This window comes from Notothenia coriiceps, unplaced genomic scaffold, assembly GCF_000735185.1.
Source record: "Notothenia coriiceps isolate Sejong01 unplaced genomic scaffold, NC01 NC01_scaffold00031112, whole genome shotgun sequence".
Lineage (NCBI taxonomy): Eukaryota > Metazoa > Chordata > Actinopteri > Perciformes > Nototheniidae > Notothenia > Notothenia coriiceps.
In genome coordinates, this window is record NW_011363813.1 from 3,666 (window position 1) to 16,608 (window position 12,943).

The window sequence follows — 12,943 nt, forward strand, 5'->3', positions numbered from 1 at the left end:
ATGTTGGACAACAGCACTACAGCTTAGTAAAACAAAAAGCTAAATCCCAGTGAAGTGTTTCGCAGTGATCCTACACTCGCACTCCTATTGGCTAGCGCTCCAACACATTGTACGTGATAGGCTAAGGGGCGGGACATCTCTAAGTAGTTGGCCAATCACAACAGAGCCGGCCAGCTAACCAATTGCTAAGGCAACATGAGAACAATTAAGAGCTTTTTGAACGTTAAAGCATGGAGACATATCCCAGTAGAGACACTACATACTGATATACACCTGAACATCAGCAGGAGAGGACTCTTTAAAGTAGAGACACTACATACTGATATACACCTGAACATCAGCAGGAGAGGACTCTTTAAAGTAGAGACACTACATACTGATATACACCTGAACATCAGCAGGAGGATACACCTGAACATCAGCAGGAGAGGACTCTTTAAAGTAGAGACACTACATACTGATATACACCTGAACATCAGCAGGAGAGGACTCTTTAAAGTAGAGACACTACATACTGATATACACCTGAACATCAGCAGGAGAGGACTCTTTAAATCAGAAAACATGTTTGTTTAACACTGAGAAAAAGCACTTTAAATCATAAATGAAGTTTTTTTCCTTAAACGATACAGATGTAAATGCATGTTTGTTCTGCCTGCAGCACACTGAGGCTTTGTCGCTCATTGAATGCGCAGGAATGTAATTTAAATCCAGTTTATTCTGCTGCTCTGTTTAAGTTATTTAGCCCCGCTCTTATTCCACTGTATGTGTTGATGTTTTAAGGACTGTAACAGACATTTCTATTTAATGCAAGTGCTTTGAATGTACAGAAGCCCTGAGAGGCAAGCAAGAAATAAAACTGGTTATCTGTTATCTAAGTGTTTCATTCCCTGTTAGATCTAAAAACAGATGTATTTTCTTTTTGTGTAACAGATGGAAAAAAAAAATGCTGGCAGGTTTTTTATGTTTTGCATTTAACACTTAAAGAACATTTTGTTGTTGTAATACTCATTCCACCCACCAGATGGCAGCACTACCCCATGCACTCAATAGGACTAAGGCATTGAATTTCTTCTACGGTTTTCAAAGAGGAGAGAAATATTAGTTTGAAATTTAATTAGTCTTGTAAAATTAAATCATTGCAAAAAAATAAACTAATGAGAAAGAAAACATTTAATTTATTCAGGACAACTTACCGACACAAAACAAAAATCCTATTTTCACGGATGTAAAAAAAGTTTTTACCCCACCTTTTTAACTTATGAAAATAATAACAAATGATGGACTATTGTTTATTTTTATTTCACCAGCACTTCAGTCATAAAAGACAAGAGAAAACATTTAAATCAGCAAAAAAGAAAATTCTCACTTGCCCTTCAGGGCTTCCGTAGTTTCTGTGCTTTAACAATAACAAGATGAGATTTTTAAAAACACCCACAGTTATTGGAAGAGGATTAGTGAGAAATTGAATAACAGATTTAAAGACAGAAAAGTGAATAATGTCTAAACGCAGAGACGGCCTCACATCTTCCTCAGAGCTTTGGCCTTTTCCACCACGGCCTCCCGCGGCTCGTTTGGAGAGGGGATCTTCAGGTCGGTGGGCTGCACCCCCCACACCTCGGTGGCGTACTCCTTTATGGTGCGGTCGCTGGAGAACTTCCCTGTGGCTGCGATGTTTCGGATCACCATCTTCGTCCACTCCTTCGGGTTCTGTTACGGACACACACAAAAAAAAATTCATAAAAATAATCAATAATTATTACATGTAGAAAATAAAATGTTATAAATAATTAAATATAATTTTTTAATTACAATTATTTTTCTTCCTGATTGAACATTTTAATCTTGCTACTATTTTTTAAATGTTATGCTGCCTTTTGTAATAACGTTTTAAAAATTAAAATGTTGTTATAAAATGAATTTATTTTTTATTAAGAAAGTATTTTTAAGAATGAAATTACAATTTTTGTTTGATTTATCTTAATCTTAATTTTTTGCTTCCTGCTTGATCATTCTAAACTTGTTACTTGTTCTATATTCCCATATTGTATTGTTTTATGCTTTCTAAAAGACAGGTGTGTGTCAGAGGTAAATGTTACCTGGTACAGTTTGCTGACTTTCTCCTGAGCCTTCATGTAGTCCTCAAAGTCTGCAAACACCTTGAACCTGAGGAGAGACACAGAGGGAATAAATACATTAAGTCTAAAAGGGTTCATCACAAGATTCTAGGAACTCAAATGAAAGGACATATTTCTGAGTGTTTCTCACCGGTCGTATTTGAAGAGCATGTCGGTGACATCTTTGAACAGGTCTGGGTTTTTGGGGCAGAAGAACCCGCTGGTGATTTGATCCATCACCTGCTTCAGCTCCGGGATCCTCTTGTAGTACGACATCGCATCGTACCTGAACATAATCATAACACAAGTTAGTATCGATAACGACATGCACTTCATCCCACATGTGTTCTGCATTTAACTGCACCAGTGTGTCACTTTTAACAAGAGTGAAAAATAGCTGCAGTATAAAGGTAAAATAAAAAGATACTATGAATAACAATTAATTTTAAAAAAATCTATGGATTTAAATTGAATAAGGAAGAGCTATTAGGTGCAAAAAGTACTGTTATTAAAATAAAATAAATAACAAAATGTTATAAGATAAAGTGTGTGCAAAGAAACTGCAATCTTTTTTAAAATAAAAATGATATTCCTTATTTTTAAAGTGCAATGACGTAGAGGGCAAGTTTAATATGTGCAAAAAAACTACTGTTAAAAAAGATACTTAAATAAAAAAATTATGGTAAAAATGTGAGTATATAAAATGTGCAAACATATTTCTTTTGACCGTATACAATTATTTGATAAAACCAGTCACCCCTTCTGGTCCATGTCGGCCACGTCCTGCACCCTCATGCCGAAGATGAACAGGTTCTCCTCGCCCGCCTCCTCCGCCATCTCCACGTTGGCTCCGTCCATGGTGCCGATGGTCAGAGCGCCGTTCAGCATGAACTTCATGTTCCCGGTGCCCGACGCCTCGGTGCCCGCCGTGGAGATCTGCTGCGACAGGTCGGTGGCCGGGATCACTGCGGAGATAAGATAAGATAAGACTTCATCTATCCCCAAGGAAATTTACAACAATACAATAAACACAGCAGCATAATAGTACAAAAGTGCAGTAAAAAGAGCAATTGAATATCTACACTACACGAGGAAGACCGGAAAATATTATTAGAATTAAAGTGTTATTTATTAGGTTTGACCTGCAGGAACTCAATGTCAGACAGAGGGGATTTAGTGTTTCAGATTAAGAAGAGAAGATACATTCACATTAAAGGAGGGTGGGTGGTCTTCTCCAAAAACATGTCATATAATAAAATAACTTTCTCAAAATGAATACTTATTTTGCTGAAATTCTCTTTACATCCTCATAGTACTTGTTGAATGAAATGCTTTGTAAAAATAAGTAAAAAAATATGGGATCTGAGGCTGATATATAAATTGGGGGTTTCTTTTAAATGTAAGCCTTCAAATGTGAATTTAGCCCGTGCACGTTTGTGTTTAAGTGTTATAATAATAATATAATTAATCATAAGAATAAATGTATGAACTTAATAAAATCATATAGCACAAAAAAAGTTATAAAATGCTTTTGAGGGAAAAAAACGTCAGTTGAAAAACGAGTTTAAGTCGAATTAACAGATTCCAAGTTTTTCTTATTATTTTGGGATCATATTAAATCATACAAATAATTATAAAAAATGATATTTAAAACCAACCTTGTGCATGTTTTAATAATAATAATAAAGTTGTGTTTGGTTACCTTTCTCAGCCAGAGACACGCGGTAGTTCTCCAGGAAGATGACCTTCAGCTTGCTCCCCACCACCGGGTCGTTGTTCACGACCTCCGCCACCGACGTGATGAGGCGGATGATCATCTTCGCCATGTGGTACCCGGGGGCCGCCTGCAGGGGAGGAGGGGGAGACACTCACTGTTACTCTGAACCATCACACCTCTGTTTACTTTTCAACATTTGAGGTGCATGCTGGGATACCTTCCCCCCGATGATCACGGTCCGCGGGACAAATAGGGCAGCAGGCTTCATTCTGATGCCTTAAGAGACAGAAACATTTAACAGTGAATATATAGAAACATAAACTCATTAAAGTGAGACCTCTTTGCAAATTAGGCAATGGGTTAGGAATTCAATAATCAATTTAGGATTTTTGTTGCTATATTTCAACACATTTGTCCGATAACCACATGTCTTTTTTTCTACTTAATTGCAGAATATCATTGAGTGTCTCCTGCAGCAGAAGAATAACATGTTATCTACTGTTATAATTAAAAGCCACTTGCAGATACAGACCATTTTTATTTAGCTCATCAGGGAGAACAACATATGACAAAATTCTTAATTAACGACATAACAATCCTTAACTGTACCTTGTGTGGTTTGCTATTAGCACACATTAGCATGCTTATCTAAGACGGTGTTAGCATGCCAATACTAGCATTTAGCTCAAAGCACCACTGGTAGCAAGACTTTAAACTTTTGTCCTAATGATTTTTATATTCTTATATTCAGACCGTTTTTATTTAGCTACATCAAGGTTCAAGGTTCTTTATTGTCAAACTAAAAGCTACAGAGTAATTATGTCGTTGAAAATCTTAGGTCACAGGCTTCTCCAACAATGCAACACAATAATACAGATAAGCAGACAATATTAAAACAATATTTAAGTATATTATATTAAAAGTAATACAAAAAGAAAAATAGTTTTATTTTTTTTTTAAAGTGAGAAAAAAAGTGGAATAGTCTAATACGAGTCTATATACAAGTTATTGGAATGATATATTAGATAATAGATAAATCATCAGGTAGAACAACATATGACAAAATTCTTAATTAACGACATAACAATCCTTAACTGTACCTTGTGTGGTTTGCTATCAGCACACATTAGCATGCTTATCTAAGGCGGTGTTAGCATGCCAATACTAGCATTTAGCTCACAGCACCACTGGTAGCAAGACTGTAAACTTTTGTCCNGGGTGGGGGGGCTGCTAGTGGAGTATGAAGCCCTCTGTATCGCGAATGTCAACGGGGGGGGTGCTAGTGGAGTGCACGCGTCTCAAACAAGCCTAGTACAAAATTTCGGCGCAACTTGGTGGGCGGTACCCTGGAAAGAAATCTCTGCGTGAGAAATACAAGGTGTGGCGTGTGAGCGGAGTGAAATGCGTGTGTCTCACGCCAAATGCGTGACACTTGAGAGCTCTGCAATAATAGCTCGGAGTATTCCAAGTAACGAACGTTTTTGGTTGCAAGGAAATTCTGCATTAAAAAACAGATTTCCTGTTTGTCACATTCAGATGACTGCACGGAAACTGTACTATTATTATTAATTCAGCATGCTAATGTCGACATGTAGCTTAAGCATTGTTGCAAGCAAGACCTGTCCTTATGTTATATTTTGCTGTTCTTTTATGCAAGGTATGGACACTGACAGGCCGTTCTTAATGAATGCACTGTAGACATTATTAAGGGGAATATTCCCAAGTAAGGAAAGTATTTTGTTTAAGGGAAAGTGAGCAATAAAGTAAATTGCATGTTGCGTAATAATGATTTCCTGTTTGTCCCAGTGCATGGAAAATTCCCACACTTGATCTAAAGTCAGATGCATCTCCCTCTCTGTTTTGACTTGTTTTAGAGCAGGGCTCAGACTGGGTGTTATTAACGCTTGTGAAACCTGGTGCTGAGTGTTTCTGCACGTACGGTTGTACATGGCGATGATGTGCAGGCAGTTGAGCAGCTGCCGCTTGTACTCGTGGATCCTCTTCACGTGGACGTCAAACATGGAGGACGGGTTGATCTTCACCCGGTACTCCTTCTCCAGGTACTGAGCGAACTTCACCTTGTTGTCCTGGGAGAGAAGCAGAAGTACGTGACTTGGCAGTTGATGACTGAGGTGAAACAACTTGAGTCAGAGTCCTGTCCTGACTCGTACTGACATTAAATCTACAAGATGCAATGATGAGTGTGATGTCTATGAATGCAATGGTGTGCAGAATGAGACCGCTACAGGAAGGCACTGTTGAAATGCATGTTTTCATGGTGCAACCAAGCCTGCCCTCTGCGTGTATGGCAACATCATGCAAACAGTAGACCAACAAAAGAAGAGGAACCACCAAGAGGTATTTCTGCAATTTATCAACACAGCTACACTACTTTCATATCAGAAACAGCTTCTAAATCTATTAATGCACCATCTTGATTAGGCTTATGTACACAGTACTGAAGTGTTCCTTTTTTAGGACACTTTCTGTACAGTCTGATCAAATAAATACTTTGAATATTGGATGATTGAAACTCTTTGCAATGCAACTAAGAAGTTTAAATGTGGCTCTGGAACTGGAACAACTCATTTGAAAGCCAAACATTTTTTGTTGCTACTGGTTTGATCTTTGACAATGATGTTTAGAAATGAACCTATTGTGTGGTTTGGTTATTATTTAAAATCCCTTTGAAAGGAGGTTGAATAAAGTAGGTTTTCAATTTAGTGCAGTATTTAAATAAAAGTGCTCGGTTACCTGTTTGACTCTGGAGATGTCCCGGATCAGAGCGGCATCATCAACAAACTCCAAGAGCTTCTTCAGCTGATAGAGGTCCTTCACATAATCCTCCCCAATCACCTGAAAACAAATTAGACATCACAATAATAAGTGTTTAATATACTCCACCTCATATTTATTACTGTCATTACTACAAAAGACTCAGGAGGAGGCAATGCTTTTTCTGTATAAAGAGGAATACATAGACAAATGTAAAAGTATATACAGTTGATTGACAGCTTGGCCTCTCAAAGAAAATTATTGGGAGCAATAAAAAAGGTTACAAATTAATTAACATACAAAATCTATAAAGAAAAAAATTGAAAAGATAAACAAAATGCAAAAAGGTTATTTCAATCAAAGTGTGTATTTAAAAAAATGAAGATATAAACTCTTTAAATATATAAGAAAATAAATTAAAATTCTTATTATAATATTTTTATATTTTCTGATTTCCACATGTATTTTTTATACTTTTGATATCAGTCTATTTTTTTGTACTTATGAATTATTATTTCTCTATATATTTCAAACATTGTTCAGTACTTCATTAGTACTAGATTCAATCAAAAGATAGGTGCCTCGACTCCTGGCACCCAAAGATAAGAAATACTTTATTGATTCCAATTTGGGAAATGTTTGTGTTGCAGCAGCAGCATAAAAAGACATGGCATTGTACAATAACAATTAAAAGAAATAAACAAGAAGTAGAAAATATACATGTTGAATCTTTTGAATGTTTATTTTTCAAACAGACCTCAGCGATGAGCTCGGCCAGCCCGGGGTTGCAGAGCAGAAGCCAGCGGCGCGGCGTGATGCCGTTCGTTTTGTTCTGGAACTTCTGCGGCTCCATTTCACTGAAGTCACGGAAACTGTGGGAGAGAAACAGGAAGGCTGGTTGCTTACTGTGTTTCATCGTTTTGTATAAATAGGGACACTTGCGACTTATTGGAGACCATTTTTAAATATAAAAAATGGTGTCCCACAAGTATCTATATTGGGTCCTCTCTTATTAAAATGTAGATCAATAATTGGTGTGGGGGAAACTTCTGAAGCAATTGGAGTCAGGACTCAGAGAGACACGATGGAGAGCTGGAGCTTTGATGGGAAACACTGACGGTTTATTTGGAGCTTCGGCCGGAGAATTCACAAAACATGTCCCGGGTCTGACCACACGGTTGAGACGCCACAATAAATTCTGAAGAGCCCACCTGTAGCTCCAGGTTTTAACTAGTTCAGAGTGTAATAATCAACATTCTTCAATAGATAGACTAAACAGCTGAGGACACTGAATCACAGTTGTTGTTGCTTATGGCTCGAGGTCATCTCCACCCAGAGAAGGATGTGCTCCAGGTGTCCCACAACAATAACTATAACTAGTTGCCCGGTCACAAACTGGCAACATCAACTATGCTAGGGCAGCCCCTCCTTAAGGGAGATAACGGCTGCTCAAGGCTGGTCAGCTGCGTCGGAGGGCGAAAGGTAAACATGTATGGACAATGATTCCCTGACAGTTGGGGTTGCATTGTTTGAAGACGACACCATAATCTATTTCTATGATGATTAAACTTCAGAAACATTCTTCATTTTTCCTAAACCCATCTTTCGTGAATTTGCTAATACAGGTTTTGCATCTTAAAGTTAGCTACACTTAGATTCAGAGGTGGGAAGTAGTGGAGTACAAATACTTCCTTACTGTACTTAAATACATGTTTCTGGTATCAGTACTAACCTCCACTACTTATTTTTCTGACGACTTTTTACTTCTTACATTTTGAACACAAATACCTGTACTTTCTACATTTTCAAAACAGGCTGGTTACTTTAGTTTTAATCTACGTTTCATTACATTTATTAGAGCACTTTTCCGAATGCTAAAAACGCTTCACATATACATATTACACATATCAGACATGTAACGGTGAATACAGCAAATGTAACTTCTTGCCCAAGGACACAAAGTTATGGGTACTTTTTACTTCAGTACATTTCAAAGCCCAGACTTCCTTAAGTTTAGTCAGTACTACTTTTTTTTTGAGTATTTTTAAACATGAGTGTCTGTAAGCTACATGTGTTTTCAAGAGTGTGTGTGTGTCTGTCTTACACGTCCGTCTTGATGATGTTGGAGTGTATCTCGGCGACTCCGTTGACGGCGTGCGATCCCACGATGCACAGGTGCGCCATGTTCACCCTCTTACAGCCGTCCTCTTCGATCAGAGACATCTTCCTCAGTTTGTTCATGTTTTCTGGGTACAGGGTGGCAATCCTCTGCGACACACACACACACACACACACACACACACACACACACACACACACACACACACACACACACACACACTAAATCTCTCTCTGTTTGCATATGTTGTTACATTTACAATCTGTCCACTTGATGCAGACATCAAATTCAGTGATTTTCAAAATAAAAGCAATGTAAATTTGGTTTTCTTTAAAAGCATGCCATTGTTGTGTTCGTACGTCGAGGTGCAGCTGGTTGATGCGGTAGATGATCTGCAGATGTCGGGGCAGCAGCTTCTCCAGCAGCTCCACGGGCCAGCGCTCCAGAGCCTCGGGCAGCACCGTGTGGTTGGTGTAGGCGAAGGTCCGCTGGGTCAGGCTCCATGCCTGCAGAAATCAGTTTACACTTATTAAATAATACACCTTAACTTTGCATGTATGGAGTCATAAGAGTGCCGTAAAACAGGATGAAGCAGTTAATACAAATGTGGAAATATCAAGGGGGATACATAACATTTAAATTGAGAAACGCAATAAATAAAATAAACTGTTATTACATGAAATATTTCAAAACCAAAATAGAATAATTTACTGTACGTTCAAAACCATAAAATAATGCATATTTTCTGGGTGAAATAAATAAAGTCTTATAACTCCACATGTTTTATTTAATAATTCAATATTTTCACATTTATCAAATGCACTTATTTATTGACTTATCTTTTTAAGATATATTATTATTTTTTATATTTTTTTCACTCTTACGTCTGCGTCTGGAACTGCATGCAGCTTTATCTAAACATTTCCGGCTTTCCTGATTTCTATTTGACATCCCAAATGTTGCATCAACAAACTTCCTTTTCTTGTCTTGTCTGGATGGTATTTCCTAACCTTCCTGACTTCCCACATGAATATGTTATTAAACATTATGCAACACAGGAATAATCATTCTGTCATCATGTTGTTTTAACCTTTCTGGTTATTTGCTGTGATGTCATCCGGTTTCACTTGAGTAACCCTCAACAAAAAATTCAAATCTGACTCACCGTGTCCCAGTCCAGCTTCTCGATGTCCACAAAGATCCTCATGAGCTCAGGGATGGCCATGGCCGGATGAGTGTCGTTCAGCTGGACAGCGACCTGGAAAACACAAAATAATCATAATAACCTTTTTATTTATTTTACCTCCTATAAGTGAAGAGTAAAGGAGCTGCCGTGGGACCTTAAATGGTTTCCGTTTCCTGGGGGATACATTCATTTACAGGGTGTTTCCATGCGTAAAATGGGTGTAATAACTGTTTCATTACAGTCTAATAACAGTGTATTATGGGAGTAATATTGGTGCTACATGGGTGTAATAACAGTGTAATATAGGTGTAATCCTGGTGTGGTAACGGTGCAATAGGGGTGTATTCATGTGTAATATTGGTGTAGTTTCAGTGTAAAATGGCTTTAATGTAGAAAATAGCAATCATTACAATTTCCAAAATACTGATTGCCCATTTAAGGGTTAATATCTGATCTTCCTTTTGAATTAAAGTCAAAAATTGCATAAGATGAGCCACACCTTTTCACAATATCACACCGTTATATCTGCAGAGTTTCTCACACTGAAAAAAACTCAATTGCACAACCTTCAGTTGGCCGGGGTGGTGCAGGAGTTGTGTAAATAAATATTTCATCAGTATGTTTTTTCAACAGTGTGTGGGACTTTCATTGTTTTCAAGAGTGCACTTTCCTCCAGCACACCTCTCACACTTTAGATTAGAGTAAATTAGATTAGATAAACTTTATGATGTTTTAATTGGTAATTGTTTTTGTTACAGCAGCAGCATGGTGACAAGGCAAAACTAAATATATAGTATCTATAGAATAAACAATATAATGTATACACATAGGATACTGTATATATTATAAAAATGTGGTTAACAGTTGCACTAATTAAAATGTAAATAGAATGAGGGAAATTGTGGGCAGATATTTAACTGATAATGATTTTGCAGCTTACTTTGTCGGGGAAGCTCTCGAAGGAAGTCCGTTCAGGCGATCCCTTCTTCGTGGTCTTGAAGCGTCGGATGATGTCCTGCAGCGTCGCCGCCACCACAAAATACTCCTGCTTCAGACGCAGCTCCTTCCCTTCAAAGAACTACAACATATATAAAACACAGACAGAGTTTAGTAGTACCACTTCAACATGTACTGTATTATGCACATTTCTGCAAATACATCAACATATTGAACTCACATTATCATTGGGGTAAAGAACACGGGAGATGTTCTCCGCCAGATTTCTGTCCAGAACCGCCTCAATGTAATCTCCAACATTAACTGCAGACAAGGGAAGACCATTTTAGTTACCTTGACAACAAAAAGTGGTGGAGGAATGAGTCCTAAAACCTGACGTCAGCACTTTATCACTTCCTGTCCCCTGGTCTGGATGTCAATCGTTTTTTGGATGTGTTTTTGGTAAATTACGTCAGTAAATACCCCACTGGTGATTTTAAATACGTTGGTTGATAACAACTGTCTAAATGAGACGACTAAACATCATCAACATTAGCCGCCATCAACATTAGCCGCCTTTAGCTTAGCGGTGGTGACGTGAAGTCATGTGACCGTGCTGTAGTTCCTTTATAGCCCAACATTAGCCACCTTTAGCTTAGCGGTGGAGACGTGAAGTCATGTGACCGTGCTGTAGTTCCTTTATAGCCCAACATTAGCCACCTTTAGCTTAGCGGTGGTGACGTGAAGTCATGTGACCGTGCTGTAGTTCCTTTATAGCCCAACATTAGCCACCTTTAGCTTAGCGGTGGTGATGTGAAGTCATGTGACCGTGCTGTAGTTCCTTTATAGCCCAACATTAGCCACCTTTAGCTTAGCGGTGGAGACGTGAAGTCATGTGACCGTGCTGTAGTTCCTTTATAGCCCAACATTAGCCACCTTTAGCTTAGCGGTGGAGACGTGAAGTCATGTGACCGTGCTGTAGTTCCTTTATAGCCCAACATTAGCCACCTTTAGCTTAGCGGTGGTGACGTGAAGTCATGTGACCGTGCTGTAGTTCCTTTATAGCCTAACGTTAGCTTTTTCTTCGGAAATCGTACAGTGGTGTTAATATGCTGAACAAAATGTGTAAGTATCATAAATGTTTATTTGACACCAATCCAAAATCAAATGGAGAGATCCCATTGGACTAGGGAGATGCTGCCTTCAGGTGCTTATAATCTAAAGTGCATATTAAAGTCTGCAGGAGAAGAAAACGGAACCTTTGAGCAACACAGACGTCTCTATGCAACGTGCCTGAGTTGCAGCAGTTTCCTTCTTTCTTGTTGAAATGACTGTTTTGCAAAAGTTGGTTTACATCAGAAATAGTGTAAACCCTGTGCACTCACAGTCCTTGAGGTTGAAGTCGTTGGGCGCCTTTGCGGACCACAGCCTCATGGTGTTCACCGTGTTGTTCATGTACCCGGGGATGGGCGTGTCGTACGGCATCGCCAGAACCACCTGCACAAACACAGGCAGGAAATAAAGTCTCTGTAATCTCACCCAGAGGCATGGGTCGGGAAGACGGAAGAGAGGACACATGCAAGACATCCTGATTTATAGTCATAATACAACTATAAATTACTTTGAAATGTTGACATAAAGTAGTATAAATAAATAGATTTGTCCATTTAATTTAAATGTAAATAGCCAAGAGTAACTCCGAAATGGCAAATATAATCGTTTTCATTTTGTAGACGTTGGAGTGTCTTTGTAGTCATGTTGTATCCCTTCGTGGTCATATTAAGTCCTTTTTAGTCATTTTGTATAATTTTTTTGGTTTCAGTCATTTTATCTCTGTTTGTGGTTGTTTGCGTTTCTTTGTGGTCATATTGTGTCTTTGATAGTTTGAAGTCTCTTTTAAATTGTTCTGCATCTGTGATCTTTTTGTATCATTCATTCGTAGTTTGGCCACTTCTCATAGGCGTTCCCTTTATGTCTTTTTGTGTCACTCTGTAGACCAGGGGGGTCAAACTCAAATACACAGTGGGCCAAAATTAAAAAATGGGTACTAATCGAGGACCGGACTGGATCAATGTTTATTGCAGAACGTATTG

General features: G+C 38.3%; 1 protein-coding gene across 1 annotated transcript; it reads right to left on the reverse strand.

Annotated features, from left to right (window-relative positions):
* Positions 1-654: 654 nt before the first annotated feature.
* LOC104959819 (glycogen phosphorylase, liver form-like) lies at positions 655-12,452 on the reverse strand. Its single transcript, XM_010787727.1, has 15 exons — positions 12,236-12,452; positions 11,092-11,174; positions 10,855-10,992; positions 9,894-9,986; positions 9,088-9,234; positions 8,714-8,877; positions 7,367-7,481; positions 6,589-6,690; positions 5,774-5,921; positions 4,052-4,110; positions 3,820-3,961; positions 2,875-3,082; positions 2,269-2,403; positions 2,100-2,166; positions 655-1,710 (listed from the first exon to the last, which is right to left on the reverse strand). Exons 1-15 carry the CDS (start codon positions 12,435-12,437, stop codon positions 1,522-1,524), a joined length of 1,992 nt encoding a protein of 663 aa, XP_010786029.1. The 5' UTR covers positions 12,438-12,452; the 3' UTR covers positions 655-1,521.
* Positions 12,453-12,943: the final 491 nt, after the last annotated feature.